Consider the following 17,967-nt stretch of genomic DNA (forward strand, 5'->3'; position numbering starts at 1 on the left):
TATAATTCATATATCAGTGTCTAGGCGAATCAGCCACAGAATTGATGACTCAGTCAATAACCCGACGAATCAGCCGGTGATTAGGCGAATCAGCCAATAATCAGACAACTCAGCCTGTAATTAAGCGAATCAGCTTAAGTTTAGACGAATCAGTCAATAACCAGACGAATCAGCCGGTGACTAGGCGAATCAGCCTATGACTCAACGACTCAGTAATCAATACATGCATTCAGTATCTAAGCAAATCAATCAATGACTAGCGAATCAGCAGTCATTACATGCAGTGGCTATAAATCAATAGACTACAATCATAAGTCTCATCAATTGCAAATATCAATGCAATAAATGACAGTATGTGATTTAGGGAGACTCGAGTCAAACCTCACTCGAGTTGTGCAATCCCAACACAACATTAATTTATACCTTTCTTTCTGATACTCTGGCTCTGTCGAAGTCTCGAACCCCAAGCCTGTCAATACTCAGTCTGACAATAACAATATTGAGGGTACAGTATCAATACACCACTCAAGCACTACTGGATATAATCAGAATTCAATCAAATTCTGTTTCAACAACATAACGGCGTAATCTCAATATATCCAGCCATATCATATCAGTCAGATATCAATTCTAATATCTCATAATCAATAACAACTCAATTCTGATATCAAATCGGCTCCAAAACTACTCCGAAAATCATAACCATTTCATATTCAGTCTGTTTCTTAATCTGACTTCGATTCTATGATGTCTAATATGTCAAGAACAACATATATGAGTTCCATTCAATTCTGAAAATATCATAATTTCAAAGCATGTCAAAACGTAGCAAAACTTACGTCCAGTTGTAGCCTACGTTGCTAGGAACTCAATACCGAAGTCGGATTCAAAATCAGACGGACGGATTTCTCGCAAAAGGCGTAAGGATTTTCTCCTTTCTTCTTCAGACCTTTTCTTCAATTCTCTGAATGATTTTCGAAGGAATTCCATGCTATATATACTCGTGCCTGCATGCTAAGAGGTGTCACCATTTTCGCAACACACGTTGCACCGCGGGTGCGGTAAGTGTAAGACCGCGGGGGCGCTCAAGCTTCGGCAATCTTATCTATTCTGAAATTGCACAACCGCGGGTGCGGTAAGTGTCGAGCTTATCCGTTCTGTCTATAATCATTTTAATTGATGAATCAATCATTTCAAATTAATCTCAAATTACTGTACTAACATCTCGGGCCTTACAGTGACACTTTCACATATGCCTTTTCTCCAACTCCAAATTCCACGGGTCTTCTTTTCAAGTCAGCCCAGCTTTTCTTTCGATCTTGTGCAGTTTTCAAACTCTCCTTAATCACCGCAACTTTATCCATTGTTTCTAGGATTAGTTCGGGTCCAACAATGGCTTTTTCCCCTACTTCATCCCAATACAGTGGTGATCGGCACTTTCGTCCATACAGAGCTTCGTATGGTGCCATCTCAATACTGCTGTGGTAACTATTATTGTATGCAAACTCGATTAAAGGTAGGTGCTCACTCCAATTACCACTGAGGTTTAGAGCAAATGCTCTCAGCATATCTTCTAGAGTTTGAATTGTCCTCTCTGTTTGGCCATCGGTCTGAGGATGATAAGCTGTAATGAGAGTGACCTTAGTTCCCATAGCTTGTTGGAAACTCTTCCAGAAACGAGATGTAAACCTCGGGTCTCTGTCTGACAATATGCTGGTGGGAACTCCATGTAATCGTACGATCTCATTCATGTACAATGTGGCTAGCTTGTCCACATTATAGTTCATGCGTAATGGTAAGAAATGGGAAGATTTTGTGAGTTTATCTATGATTACCCAGATGCCGTCATGACTTTTTCTAGACTTTGGTAACCCGACAACAAAGTCCATGGATATATGTTCCCATTTCCATTCTAGAATTTCTAGAGGTTGCAGAAGTCCTCCAGGTCTTTGGTGCTCTGCCTTGACTTGCTGGCACACGTGACACTTAGAAACAAACATTGACACGTCTTTCTTCATTCCATTCCACCAGAAATTTTTCTTCAAATCTCTGTACATCTTGGTATTGCCAGGATGCACTGAAAATTTTGACTTGTGTGCTTCAGACATTACTTCTTGTTGAAGGTTACCGATGTCTGGTACACACAATTGTCCTTTCATCCACAAGATTCATTTGTTGTCCGTCTCGAACTCTAGCGATTTCCCTTCTCTGGCTTGCTCCTTCAGTTTCACCAAAGCGGAATCTCTATCTTGACTTATCTTTATTGTCTCTCGGATACAAAGTTGTGCTGACAGTGATGCCAGGATTACCTTACTTGTATTCTTTCGACTTAAAGCATCTACTACCTTGTTGGCTTTGCCTGGGTGGTAGCTTATTGTCAAGTCGTAATCTTTAATGAGTTCAATCCACCATCTTTGTCTCATGTTTAACTCTTTCTGAGTGAACAAGTACTTGAGACTTTGGTGATCGGTGAAAATCTCACACTTGGCTACATAAAGATAATGTCTCCAAATTTTTAGTGCGAACACCACCGCAACCTAGTTCGAGGTCATGCGTTGGGTAATTCTGTTCATACGGCTTCAACTGTCTTGACGCGTATGCAATCACTTCCCTCTTGCATGAGTAAACATCCTAAACCTCCTTTAGATGCATCACTATAGATGGTGAAGTCTTTGCCTTCCATAGGTAATACCAACACTGGCGTGGAGGTAAGCTTCTTCTTCAAAGTCTCGAAGCTGTGCTCACATTTTTCACTCCATTGAAACTTAGAGTTCTTCTGTGTGAGCTTGGTGAGAGGTATAGCTATTGAAGAGAACCCCTCAACAAATTTTCGATAATAGCCTGCTATTCCCAAGAAGCTTCAAATTTCTGTCACATTCTTTGGTCTAGGCCAATCTGAGATTGCCTCTACTTTTTTATGGTCCACCGATACTCCTACTGTTGATATTATGTGCCCCAAGAATGTGACGCTCTCTAGCCAAAATTCGCATTTCTTGAACTTGGCGTAAAGTTCCTTTTCTTTCAGCGTCTGGAGGATGAGACGAAGATGTTCATTGTGATCTTCCTCACTAGACAAATATACCAGAATATCATCGATGAATACCACAACAAACTTGTCAAGAAACGGCTTGAACACCCTGTTCATGAGGTCTATGAATACTGCCGGAGCGTTTGTTAATCCGAACGGCATCACCATAAACTCATAGTGTGCATACCTTGTTCTGAAGGTTGTCTTCGGCACATCGTCTGTCTTGACCTTCAGTTGGTGGTAGCCTGACCTTAAGTCGAGTTTGAAAACTGTAGCTCCCTTGAGTTGGTCAAACAAGTCATCTATTCTTGGAAGTGGATATTTATTCTTGATTGTGATCTTATTCAGTTATCTGTAATCGATACACAATCTCATGCTTCCGTCCTTCTTTTTAACAAATAGGACAGGAGCTCCCCAAGGAGATGTGCTTGATCGGATTTCTTCATAACCAACAGTTCTTGAAGTTGCTCTTTGAGTTCTTTCAACTCTGCTGGAGCCATTCGGAACGGTGCTTTTGAGATCGGCGTAGCATTGGGCACTAAATTAATCTCAAATTCAACTTCGCGGTCGGGAAGTTTGCCAGGGAGTTCTTCAGGAAAGACATCTGCAAACTCTTGTACTACCGGAATCTCCTCTAGCATAAGTGTAGATTCTTTCTTTACCTTGCTTAACATAGCCAGGTAAACTTCTTCTCCACTTTTCATGGCTTTCCAAGTTTGAAAAGCAGAAAGAAGAGTCTTTCGTTCTTTTTTCTTGCCATTAAATAAAAGTTTCTCTTGATGTGGAGCTTGGATGGTTACTGTCTTTCCATGACAGGCTACTAAAGCGTGATTCTTGGCTAACGAATCCATTCAAAGAATTATATCAAATTCCACCATGTTTAGTTGGATTAGATTTGCCTTGAAATTCTGATCTTCTATGAGAACACTAATATTCCGATATAGAGTACGAGTTTCTAAAATTTGATTTGCAGGAGATGCTACTCTATATGGTTCTTCTACGTTATCAGGCTTAGCTCCTAACTTCTTGGCAAATCTCTTAGACATGAATGAATGCGTAGCACCACAATCAAATAACACATAAGCAGGTATATTATTGATTAGAATGGTACCAGCTACGACATCATTCGAGTTGTCAGCCTCTTCTTGAGTGATAGCATAGATTCGAGCATTTGGCTTGTTCTCCTTAGGCTTGTTTGTAGTTATTCCTCCTGCTGGACCATCTCTTGGATCTGGAAAATGACATTGAGCAATGCAGTGGCCCATCTTTCCACAACGGAAACAAGCTACAGAATTCTTACGGCATTCACCAGTGTGAGTGAATCCACAATTTGTGCACTTGACTCCCTCTTTGCTTGATGGAGAAGAAGTGGTTCCTTTGGATGGATCACTGGTGAATTGGTTGTTTGAAAACCTAGGCCTCTTGAATTGTTGGCCTGATTGGTACTGGCTTGACTGAGGACATTTATGTTTGTTCTCACTTTCATGTCTCTTAATGTCGTTCTCGGCCCTGATGGCGTATCCCATCAATTCATCAAAACTATTGGGTTCGATAACGGCAATGGCAGATTGAATGCGACTATTCAATCCTTTCTTGAAGCAATAAATCTTCATGGCCTCGTCTCCCATGATGGTTGGGGAGTAAGTTCTCAATGAGTGGAACTTGGATGAATAATCCACCACTGTCATGTTTGGTTTTTGAACTAAACTTTCAAATTCTGACAGCTTCGGCACTCGAACTGCTGTCGGAAAGTAAATGCCTCTCGGAACCTTTGCCAAGTGATAGGTACCGCCTCTAACATAGCTGGTGAGACTCCTTCCCACCATTTGGCAACTTTATCCACAAGAAATGGTGTAATCACATCTACTCTGATCCCTTGTGGAACCTCGAGTAGTCGAAGATGATTTTCCACCTCTTTCATCCAATTTTTTCCGACCTCAGGATCGGAGCTTCCATCGAAGGTTGGAACTCTTGCTCTTCTGAGAGACTCATAGTGCTACTTGGTCACATTCTGAGCTGGAGGTGGTGGTGGTGGCTGGTTATCATTAGTGTTGACCAACCCTTGTAGCGTGGTTGCCACAATCGTGGCTATAGCCATCAGATCCACCTGGCTAGGACCAACTGCTGGTGGTGGTTGTTGTGCATCTTCGTCATTGTGATTATTGTTGCGGTTCCCTTAACGAGGGTTGCGATTGTTTCTAACTGGTCATCCGTCTATTTCCTACAATTACGAAAGTTCTAAGGTTGATGGTAGAATAGAGAATAAACAAAGGAATCACAATGATCGAGTAATTGCTCCAAAAATTAAATATGAAACCAATGGATAGAAATAAATTTTTATTGATTTCCCAATAAAGTGCAATTACAACTGAACTTCGAAAATGAAAACAGAAATGCAAATGGAACATGTGTTGTTACAAAGAAAACTACTACTGATGTTCTAATCTATCACTTCTCTTAATCCCAAATCCATAGGATCCTCTTCGACTTCTTCATCTTCTTCGAGATGCTCCTCATGTTCATCTTGAGGGTTGGCTATCACTATTTCCAGATGTTCAATATGACCATGCAGAACTGCACTCTGGTCACTAAGAACTTCAACAGTGTCCTGCAGCTCTTGAATCTGAGCATCAGTCTGTTCACTATTCTAATTATGCTGGTGCACGAGTTGGTGATTTTGATCCTTAAGTATTTGGATCTTCTCAACTAATGTATCACGTAGCTCGATGAACTCTGCAACAGTCTCTTAAGAGGTTTCAAACTCTTCTTGAGTCTTCCTATTTCTCTCTTTTGCTTCATGCAGATAGTAAGCATAACGTTGAACATCACTTATCAAGTGTTCTGTTCTTTGTCCAGCTCTAAGCAATAGTTATGTTCCTTGAGTTTTTCTAGCTTCCTCTCTAAGCTCTTAATATAGCTATTCTGGTCAGTCATATCCTACATCCAAAACATGAGAGTAAAGGTTCAGAAGTGATCTCAAGAGTATAGGCCAAGTTATAGACAAGTACTGGAATGAATAGAATCAGCAAGCCTATAACATTCAATAGCAGAAATAGTTCAAAATTTTTTCGATCTCAGAATTGCATGAAAAATTTACTAAAAGTCCTTCACCTCAAGAACATGAATGGTACCAAATTTGGTGCAAAAATACTAAGCCATTTGGAAATGAAAATTTCTCAAAATTTCGAAAATTTGAAATTTTTTACAGAAATGATGATATCACTATCTTAACGAAGGATTTTGGGGTTTGTCGGCGTTGCAAGATTGATTGGATGGTTCTAGGTTAGGTTTTTCTCGTCGAGTGCTTTCCAACGCATACTATTAATAGTAAAAATTCCTCCTAGATCAAAAGTTATGGCCGTTTGAAGTTTGCGCGAAAAACACCTCAACTTCCATGTCATTTGCAAGGCCTACTGCATGCGCTTGCTGGAATTCACTTCCTACTAAAATTCAGCTGCTACTGCAACCAAGTCTGTTGTTTTCCAGCATTGTCTGCTGCTTTCCAGTACTTTTAGAACCAGTCTGCTGCATTCTGAATCTACCGACCTAGTCTTCTGCATTCAGATCTACTGATTTCCATCTACTGGTTCTAGTTTCGGGCTACTGGTTTTGGGTCTACTAATTTTTTTTCTACTCGTTTCAGTAGTCTATGACAGTAGCTTATTTTCAGTAGTCTATTACAGTAACTTTCACAACTAATTTTCAGAAGTCTATTAGAACTTATTATTTCTAGTTCCTCCTCCCCAAATTATGAAACCTGGTTTGCTCTGATACCACTTCAATGTAACGCCCCGGGACAGGGGTTAGTTGACACCGGCGTTGCTCTCGAATTTACATTCGAAAACAACAAGCCTAAGAAGTAAAAAATTCAGAAACCAGTCTTTTATTCATAATAACCATTGTCTGATACAAACTCCATGATAAATGTTTTACAACGGAAATGTAAAACCATAAAATACAATGTCTGAACAGATGCAGCGGAATATAAAATATAAATCAGATCTAAGAACAACGATCTTCATCACCAGCCACAAAATTTGAATTTGCTCCTCTTCTTCTAACAACTCTTCCTCGTTCTTATCTGAGATGGGTTTGGTGGGTGAGTGATATATCACTCAATAAGAGGGGGCGGGAATAACTCCCAGTTTTCGAAATCATTTCATACAGAAACAGTAATACGAATAATATACAGAAATTATTATTTTCATAACAGAAATCAGTATTCAATATTCAGTATTCAGTATTCAGTAATCACTATTCAGAAATTTAACAATTAAGCACTGAGCACGTTCATGAATTTCATGGCTAAACTGACATCGGTCCCCTGTATGTTCTCTCGTCTAAGGGGTGAGGCCAATAATCAGTAATCAGTAATGTTTAGAATATATACTCCTACCATTAGTTCACTAAGTTTCAGTGCTTCAAAATCAGATATCAGAAATCAAGAATATACTTTGCTTTAAAACAGAAATCATCAAACGGGTTTCAAGATATTTATACATAAGCCCACTTACCGTAATAATTTGCTTGAAAGTTTCGGTTGCAGTCTTCTGGAATTTGGTTAATCTTTCTACTGGATTTTACATCTCAAAAATAAGCACTCTCTTAGCTTGAAAATTCAAGTGATAATCTCAAGATTTGTGTAACCCAATTCAGAGGTTGAGGTTGCTATTTATAGGCTAAAATCTGAATGTTAGCTTTCCAATTAATGAACATAATCCGTCATCAACAGCCTTTATTCCATGTTAAATACTTCAGTTACAAGTCCTGAGCAGAATCAGTAGCTCTCTGCTGGAATCTCGCTACTGAACTCTTTTGTTGCTGGATTTTGTCTGCTGGAAAATGCTCGCTGCTGGAAATTGCTAGCTGCTGGAAATTTGGGTTCTCACAGAGTTTAACTTTGAAGTATACTCCACCACAGACATATCCAAAGCTTGAGCGAAATTTTCGAATTCACTCAACTTCTGTAATCTCACTTCAGCGGGGTAATACTGTTTCAGGAATACCTCTCGAAATTGTTGCCATGTGATTAGTCCATCTGCTATCAAATCTGGTGAGACTGTCTCTCACCATTTGGATGTTCTGTCTTCTTAAAATGGTGTCACCACATCCACCTTGAACTCGTTGGGAATCTCGAGTAGGCGGAGATGTGTCTCGATATTTTTGATCCAGTTTTGGGCAATTTCGGGGTCGGGGTCTCCTTTGAATGTTTGAGTTCGATTCTTTCATAGAGACTCATAGTGGTACTTGACCCCATGTGCTGGAGGTCCTGGTTGTGGCGGATTGCCGTTGGCATTTGTGTTACCCAACCCTAGGATGGTAGTGGCCACAATAGTTGATATGGCTATTAAGACAACTTGACCTAGGTCCAATCCTGGTGGTGATGGTGCAGGTAGATTCCCTTCATTTTCGGCGTTATTCCGATTGTTGTCGTGATTTCCGTAGTGCGGCTTGCGGTTGTTTCGTACCGGTCTTCCGTCCATATCCTAAAAAGTGTACAAGTTTCTAAGATATTTGTTTGCCAACATATATAAGAGTTAATCATGAACTAAAATAGAATGTTGATAAAACCAAATAAATTTTTTATTGATTCAAACGAAAAAAAAAAGCAATACAAATCCAAGTTTTGGAAGCACAAAAAGAGAGAAAATTAATGAGAAATCAAATAGATTATAGATTCTTATTACAACTAGTCGCGACACTAAATCCTCAATCATCTAAAATCTCGCCATCTCCTAATGCTTCGTCTTCCATTGGCTCTTCTTTTGGTTCTGTAACGTCCCGAAAATTTGAAGGTCTACATGAACCACATGCATGCAGTTTATTAAATTTCTTTGGTATTTTATTAAATTCTTTTAAATCATAAAATGTATGTTTATTTTATTAAATCGTGTTTAATTATTTTTATGCATTTATGCATAATTCATGTATGATAGGATTAATTCATGAAATTTTAAAAGTTCATGCATTAAAGTTTCTAGGTCCATTTCACGCTCGAATGAGGTTCGGAGACCGGAGGTTTTTCAAGAAAATTATTTTAATTATACGATTTATTTTATAAATTAATTTTAAAACATTTTTAAGTGTATTTTTCAAAAAAATGGGATTTTAATGGGTATTTTTACCCGCAGGACTTTATTTTTATTAGCAGTACACGAATTATATCCAATCGGGGGACTTTTAATGGTTCGGCTATTATTTTTACTCACATAAATCACTTCCTGTGGTGCATTATTGCAAATTTTAATGACATTCTGGCCTCAAGTGAAAAACGAGAGGAAATTGATCGCCCAATATGGATGATCAGGGGCTTCAGAGAAGAAGTAATGCAATGCATGCTACAAGACATTCAAATGAAAGGATACTTATTCACATGGGAAAAAGGTAGAGGTGAACCACACTTTGTGGAGGAAAAACTTGATCGTGCCCTTGCCTCCACATCATGGAATGAGCGATTCCCAGATGCATTAGTTCTGACCATGGTTGCTACGTGCTCAGACCACTTACCTTTAATTCTTGTAAATGAAGCTCAAGCAACAAAAATCAGTAGAATAGCTTTCCGATTTGAGAATAGATGGAAGGAAGACGAAGGCTTCGGTAAACTTGTAAATGATCAGTGGGAGATTACTGATAGCACTGCAACAATAGCGGAAATACTCAGATCCCTTTCCACGGAATTAACGAGATGGTGTAGGAAACACCCAAAAATAGATCGGAAAAACATTGAGGAACTGAAAAATACGATTGAAGAATGCGATTTAACACAAACCAGGAATCAGCGGTAAAAGCCGAGGAGATGAAGATGGAACTAAATCAGATGATGATAAAAAAATGATATATACTGGAAACAAAGAGCCAAAAAATTTTGGCTAAAGGAAGGAGACCTGAATACTAGATTCTTCCATTCCATGATAACAAGGAGAAAAGCGCATAATAGAATTCACAGTTTGATTCATGATGAAGGAGTAGAACTTACTGATCCGCAGAACCTTGGACACATCACATGCGATTACTTTGGCAAGCTATTATCATCAAAGAATGCATCTTATGACAAAGTGATAAATCAGATTGATCCCAAGCTATCAACAGAGGACAACACTTTCCTTATGTTTCCCTTTACCATTGATGACTTCCGAGAGGCGCTGTTCCAAATGGACCCAAACAAATCACGGAGTATAGATGGATATAATTCGGTTTTTTTCCAAAAAAAATTGGCATGTTATGTGTCAAGAAGTAATTCCAGCAAAGTGTGCAGTGGCTGCAACAGGTAAAATTCCCACCTAAATTCAATGATACTATTATTACCCTTATCCCGAAGTGTGCTAACCCAAACACGATGAAAGATCTTCGCCCGATTCCCTCTGTAATGTGATATACAGGGTGATAGCAATTGTGTTGGCAAATCGTCTAAAAATGCTCCTGCCAAAATTAATCTCAGAAACGCAAGCGGATTTTGTTAAAAGAAAGATCGATCATAGACAATGTAATAGCAGCCTTTGAGATTATACATCATATGAAGTGGAGGAATAGAGGAAAACATGGGGACGTGGCACTTAAAATCGACATGAGCAAAGCTTATGATCGAATCGACTGGGGATTTTTGAAACTCATGCTGTTAAAATTGGGCTTTGATGACAAATGGGTAGAAATTATGATGCTCTGCATTACAACGGTGCAATATCACATCGAATAAATAGAAATCTTGTTGGACCAATAATCCCAGAACGAGGACTTCGCCAAGGGTGCCCTCTCTCGCCCTATTTATTTATAATTTGTGCCCAAGGTCTATCTACTATGATAGAAAAAGCAGAGGATAGAGGCACCTTGCATGGTGTGAAAATTTGCCGTCGAGCCCCCGAAAGTGTCTCATTTGCTGTTTGTCGATGACTCTTTTATATTCTTCCGGGCAACAAATGAATAAAGTGCAGAGATGAAGAGGATATTAACCACATATGAGAGGGCCAGTGGACAAGCTATCAACTTTGACAATCTGGGATTTTCTTTGGCAAGAATACCGAAGACCAGAAGCAACAAGAGCTGTCAACAATCCTTGGGGTATCAAAACCACTAGATACGGGGCGCTATCTTGGCTCACTGATCGGTAGCAATAAAAAAGTGATATTCAGTTACTTGCGAGACCGACTGTGAGTCGTATTCAAAATTGGCTGGGTAATTATCTCTCAAAGGCTGGAAAAGAAGTGTTACTGAAATCGGTGGCCCAAGCGCTTCCAGCTTATTGTAGGAATTGTTTTTTGCTTCCCACATCTCTCCTCGATGAGTTACAGAAAATGATAAACTCCTTTTGGTGGGGCTAAACATCCCAAAGATCGAGAGGAATACACTGGACAAATTGGAGCAGATTATGCACTCGTAAAGAAAGCGGAGGTCTTGGCTTTCGAAATCTCGAAGCTTATAATCTAGCCATGCTTGCTAAGCAGGGTTGGAAACTCATTTCAACCCCAAATACTCTATTATCAAGGATACTCAAAGCTAAATATTTTCCGAAGAAAGACTTCATGGAGACGAGCTTAGGATCAAACCCAAGCTTTATATGGAGAAGTATTTGGTGCTCAAAAGCAATGCTGGCTCGAGGATTACGCTAGAAGATTGGAGATGGTCGATTAGTGAAGATATGGACACAAATGTGGCTAAGAGATCCTCGCAACCTCTTCGTCCAAACACCGTATCAAATCAAGAGGAATGTATTTATGTGAAGGACTTGATGATGCAAGAGACAAAGCAGTGGAATCAGGTGATGATAAATGAGATTTTTATCCCCGAGATGTCGTGGAGATTACCAACATTCCGCTAAATCCTTTGGCCACCAAAGATGAACGTATATGGAGCTTTAGTAGGTATGGAGATTATACAGTGAAGTCTGGATACCATCTAATCATGGACAATATCTTGAACCATACGCATACAAATCAGAAAGAGGGAGATTGGATGAAGCTATGGAATATCTTAACACCTCCAAAGATTCAAGCATTCTTATGGAGAGCAGCGAGGAACTACCTGCCTTGCCGAAACAAGCTTAAATCTAGAAATATACTTGTGCCTTCTCAATGTGTGATATGTGAATCGGGAGTGGAAAACAACTGGCACATTTTCATCGACTGTCTGTAGCAAAAGAATGCTGGAAAGTGGCAAAGCTTGTTAATTTGGTATCAGATTGTGAGAGAGCAGCGGAATCCTTCCCGAATCGACTTTTTGAGAGCTTAAACAAGTGCCCCACTGCCATTCGCCGAACTAGTCGGCTGTTTTGTGGAGTATCTGGCGATATAGGGATGAAATACTATGGAACGGGATATCTAGACCACCTCAAATCACAGTGTCACTCGGCCTTGAAATGTTACTGAGTTGGGCTCGAGCTCAAAGGAAATCTCCACAAGAACCTGCGTCCACATCTCGTCAAGATGAGGATGACCGATGGATGAAACCACCCGACCCATATATGAAGTGAAACGTCGATGCAGCATTGTTTGAAGAACAACGAGCAGTTGGTTTTGGAGTTGTGGTAGACTCGACAGGAACCTTTATGGTGAGCAAATCTTGCATGAGAAATGGTTTGTTGGAAGTAAAAGAGGCTGAAGCACTCGCCCTACTTGAGGCTTTTCAATGGACATCTTTCTTAGAACTCTAAGATGTTATCTTTGAATCTGACTCACAGAAGGTGGTGAACGCAATAACATCAAAGAATGTAGACTACTCAGAGTTTGGATCGATTATCTGTGGCTGCTGTCAGTTGTTAGACACTCATCCTTCTTTCAAAATTCAACATGTGCGAAGACAAGCAAATATGGCGGCTCACACATTGGCACGAGCGGCAAAATCCTTAGCAAATCCTTTTATTACGTATCACCCTCTAGATATTATTTGTAATTTCATCAACCACGATTGTGGGATTCAAGTTTGATTAATGGAACCTTTCATTTCAAAAAAACAAAAAAAAAACAACGTTTAATAATTTATTTTTCCTTATCGATAGGATTGATCACTGGGATATTTTACTGTAACAAGCCCGAAAAAATTTTGCTCTTAGTTAAATGGGCTTTGAATTCTGGACCACTTAGCCAATGAAGTGAGGAGCTCGAATATCGTAGGTTGGCCCCTTCAAGTGTTCATCAAGCCAATATGCAATTCACATCATTTCAAGTTTTCAAATAGCACACAAATACATAGATACTATATTTATTCCATTCAAGTGCTAAATCATGTGTTTTGAAATTTCATAATCAAATATGTAATGTTATATATTCTTAGGCCCTAATATTCAATTAAGCATATTTATTTAAAAAAAAAATTGTGCTCAAGAAACTTAAAATTTATCCACGGATAGAAAAAATTCTCAAAATACACAAGTATGAAAAAAATTTGCTTATAATTAAAATTAAGATGTAGGTCATATTTTATTAAAGCCCCATGTTCGCTGTCCCGACTAAAACGCGTACTAATAGCGCCATCTATTGGGTACTATGGCAGCTGGTGGGCTAATTTAGAGTTTTCAGCGGTGGGTCTACAACTACGCAGCCTTATGAAGGTCCATGTTCGACGGCATGATTCTTCCTTTTAGGAGAAATAGTATAATTTAGGCACAGTGCTTTCACTCTTTAGGGCAAAACTTGTTCTTCATATAACTTATGTTGCCTTTTCAATTCAAATCCCAAAATAAAAGGCACGGTTTTGCCTATGGGGTTTTCAATTCATGTAAAAGGTAATGCTGTGGTAATATTAATCTCCGTACGCCATATGAAAAATAAAAATAAGAACCACACATTTATATTTGGAAAGATCGGCTAATCGGGTCTGATACCATTGTCAGAATTTAATGTATAAAAAAAATTATGTCTTTTTCAGTTGAAGTAAGACACATTATGCCGGATCTCTTACTCTATCTACAAGTCATAAACAATACTTTTGTTCTTTTAGTCTTGTTGGAATATAATTAGAACAGAAAAAATTAGGATTTTGTAAGTCGGTATATTTTGGATTTTAGTCATGGAATTTGTCAAAATTTGGTTTTGAACCTGTAACTTTATTTTTTGGATCTTTTTTGTCTGAAACTACTAAATCTAACGAATATTGAATATTTAAAATGGACGCTCTCCTAAGTGGTGATAATAAAACATATATAAAAATTTTCCTAAGAAAAATTACAAGTGTTTTCCTCCTATTTTGAAATATTAGATGTTGTACTGCTTTTTTTTTTTCTTTTTTTAGATGCATTTTGATGTGTATAATGTTAACATGATATTTATTGCACCATATAAGCTGCATAATTAAAACATTGGTGTCAAATAAACAATATATTCATAAGATTTAGTGACTTCGAGAAAAATAAAACGTTCAAAGCAAAAAATTTCTAAAATTTTGAATTAAAACAAAAATTTAACAAGTTACTGGAATAAAATCCAAAACATACTAATTAATAGGACTAATATCTTAATTTTTCCCCACTATAATATTTCGATCATTTGCTTACTTCAAACCTTGGAGATATCTAAAGAGTATATTTTTTTGTGTGTTGTAGATTCTGTATTGTCAATGCGTACATGAGTTATATATTATATATTGGCAATATAATTTTTTAATAATAATAAAATGAATAAAATATTTGATTTTTATTGACACAGAGATAATATATATGCATAAATCTTATAATATGACACTATTTACTAATATCGGGATTTTTTTATGGCAATGGAATCCACAATCAATATTTTTCAGTGTGTGTTGGATAAAATCTCTGAATTGACAAAGTATTCTGACGAGATCTCATGTTATTTGAAGCATAAAGAAAATGTCTTTTCTATACTTGATACTCACGGGAAATTTAGGGTCCGTTCCCAGCAAGTGTCAAAAGTACAGACGCAGGGTTTTGAAATTTTCCTGAGCCTGAAATCACAATAAAGACCGTTAAAAGGGGGCCAGGAAGGTTCTGGCGTAGCCCCTCCGACGCTCAAGTCAGTGACTGAGGATATATATATGGGGGGAGCAGCTAAGGAAGCTGCTGAAAACAATATAGAAAACAATATAGTGAATCTATAATTAGACACCCAAATCTCGTATTTATTGGAGAATACCTAGGTCCTTGGTGGACCTGTCTTCCATTTGAGATAGGGATGGGCCATGGGTGGTGGGCCCATCCAGGGGGTATAACTAGTCTCCCCCTCACGAGTCGAACTGAATCGCAGGTTCGATGTTCGATTAGTTGTGTTGTCCTCGGGTTACCAGGTGGGAGTTGTGCATTTTCTTCCAGCCATTTCAATTTCACTTCTCCCCTACAGAATTTACACTTCAATTCACCAGCTCTCTCTCGTCTACGTATCATCTGCGTGTTAACCCTAACGCCGCTTCATCATCACTTTACCGTCATCGTCGTGCACACCCTAGCCACCACCTCGCTCGAACCGCCGCCGAGCGTCGCCCAACCACCACCCCACATTGCCACACTCTCGCCCAGCCACCACCCCACACCGCCCGAGCCAACGCCCAGCCAGCCAGCCAACGCCCAAGCCAATGCATCGCCCCTGGCAGCGCCCAAGATAACGCCTCGCCCTGCCCCTCCTTCTCCTCGCCTCGCCGCCCCTGCCTGCTCGCCCCTCGCCACGGCCCACGCCAGCTCGAGCGCCTCGCCCAGCCACCCTCGCCCTGCCCCTTCTTCTCCTCGCCTCGCCGCCCCTTGCCTGCTTGCCCCTCGCCACGCTCGCCCACCCCCGCTCGAGCGCCTCGCCCCTGCCCTTCTCGCCCACGCTCGCCCGAGCGCCTCACCCTGCCCCTCTTTCTCTTCGCCTCACCGCCCCTGCCTGCTCGCCCCTCGCCATGCTCGCCCACGTTGAGCGCGCCTTCGCCTAACGCACAGACCCCCGCGCGTAGGCTCACCCATCGTACACCCGAGCTCCTCGCCTAGCGTGCCTGCTCGCCTCCAACCCGAGTGCTCACGCTCGCCTAGCGCCCCTCGTCCAGCACGAGCGCCCCTGCCTCGCACACCCATCCCGCACTCTCGCCCAGCATAGTGCCTCGCACTGTCCCTTTGCCCGCGTCCCTTGGTTCCTGAAGAGCTTCTGGGGGCAGGTCGATCCCCGTAATTTTCGCAGCGGCAAACATATTTCGTTATCGACAAACTAAATAAATTTTTCTCCTCTCCAACTCTGCTCCTATGCTAGGCGATGCCTTAGCAGGAAAATGAAAATTTTCCCTCCCAACCTCTGCTCCACTGCTAGGCGATACCTTAGCAGGAAAATAAAATTTTTCTCCTCCCTAACTCTGCTCCTCTGCTAGGCCATGCCTTAGCAGGAAAATAAAAATTCTCCACCCTCACACTCTAACTCTTCTGCTATGGGACGTCATAGCAGGAAAATAACATTTTTCTCATCCCAAACTCTGCTCCTCTGTTAGGCGACGCCATAGCAGGAAAATAAAATTTTTCTCCTCCTCAACTCTGCTCCTCTGCTAGGCGATGCCTTAGCAGGAAAATGAAAATTTTCTCTTCCCCACCTCTGCTCCTCTGCTAGGCGATACCTTAGCTGGAAAATAAAATTTTTCTCCTCCCTAACTCTGCTCCTCTGCTAGGCGGTGCCTTAGCAGGAAAATAAAAATTCTCCACCCTCACACTCTAACTCCTCTGCTATGCGACTTCATAGCAGTAAAATAACATTTTTTTTCCTCCCAAACTATGCTCCTCTGATAGGCGATGTCTTAGCAAGAAAATAAAAATTTTCTCCTTCTCAACTCTGCTAGGCGATGCCTTAGCAGGAAAATGAAAATTTTCTCCTCCCCACCTCTGCTCCTCTGCTAGGCGATTCCCTCCCCACCTCTGCTCCTCTGCTAGGCGATGCCTTTGCAGGAAAATGAAATTTTTATCATCCTCACCATACAACAACATTCATGAATTGAAAAGAAGAACTTGATTTTATTGAATTCCAACTGATTACATGGGAAAATGCAAAGATGAAATACATCAACGATAAAATCCAGAATGATATTCTCTAAGGTGGTAAGCATTCCAGGAACTCCTTAAAGCCTTTCCTTGTGCATTCTCCAACTTTCTTCTTTGCTCCTCTTACACCTCCCGAGAACAAAGTCACATACTTCTTCCTTTCCTAATCATGTTAACCTCCACATGCGCTCTTTTGCCTTCCTCCCTCACTACCCCTTCATAACACCGACGCACGACTTTTTGGTCCCCGCACAAGACTCCAACTCCTTTTCCCACAGGAAACTTAAGCTTCTGATGACAAGTGGAAGCTACGGCTCTAAATTCTTTCAGGACTGGCCGTCCTAGATTTCCATTATACGCTGACGGAGTACACACCACGGTGAAGGCTATTATTTTTGTTACCCGCCGAGGATCAGTCCCCAAGGATAGGGGAAGAACAATCTGACCCAAAGACAATATGGCGTGTCCAGCAAACCCATGCAGCGGGGTGGAGACCGGCTCAAACTCGAATCCTTTCACCTTCATTTGATCCAACGTGCTTTTGAACAAGACGTTTACGGAGCTTTCATTATCAATAAATGTAGTGACCCGTTCCAGAATCACCTACTAATCAAGAATTAAGCATGCAATTAACTTAATTAATAACAATCAGAGATAATTGCGGAAAAAGCCAACAAACGATAGTTATACAACCCAATCGAAATCCAGAACAACTCGAACTAAAATGAAAAAATGCGGTACAACCATATCGAAACAAAACAGTACTGAAGAACTAACTCAATCGGCTACTCAACGTCCTCCTCATCCTCCTCCTGAGCCATCCAACCTGAGGCCTGTCCCGTGGGAATGGGGTGTCCAAGATAAACAAAACCGAGGACGTGAGCGATAAGAACGCCCAGTACAAAAGCATGAGTATACAAGCCTATATGAAATGCACATGCTATGATATGATACCAGGGTAGTCAAGAAACAGGAGTCACAAAAGATCTCAATATGCTCA

General features: G+C 40.3%; 1 protein-coding gene and 1 pseudogene across 1 annotated transcript; one reads left to right on the plus strand and one right to left on the minus strand.

Moving 5' to 3' along the window:
- Positions 1–1,232: 1,232 nt before the first annotated feature.
- LOC140830068 (uncharacterized) lies at positions 1,233–4,854 on the minus strand (annotated as a pseudogene).
- Positions 4,855–9,381: 4,527 nt separating this feature from the next.
- Positions 9,382–9,813, plus strand: LOC140830069 (uncharacterized). The gene has a single exon (XM_073193350.1). The coding sequence runs from the start codon at positions 9,382–9,384 to the stop codon at positions 9,811–9,813; it is 432 nt and encodes a 143-aa protein (XP_073049451.1).
- The last annotated feature ends 8,154 nt before the right edge of the window (positions 9,814–17,967 follow it).

The sequence above is a fragment of the Primulina eburnea genome, chromosome 4 (genome assembly GCF_022965805.1).
Source record: "Primulina eburnea isolate SZY01 chromosome 4, ASM2296580v1, whole genome shotgun sequence".
Classification (NCBI taxonomy): domain Eukaryota; kingdom Viridiplantae; phylum Streptophyta; class Magnoliopsida; order Lamiales; family Gesneriaceae; genus Primulina; species Primulina eburnea.

Bases quoted from the DNA above. Each gene is read 5' to 3' on its own strand.
- LOC140830069 (XM_073193350.1), top strand. From the start codon at position 9,382: ATGAAAGGATACTTATTCACATGGGAAAAAGGTAGAGGTGAACCACAC.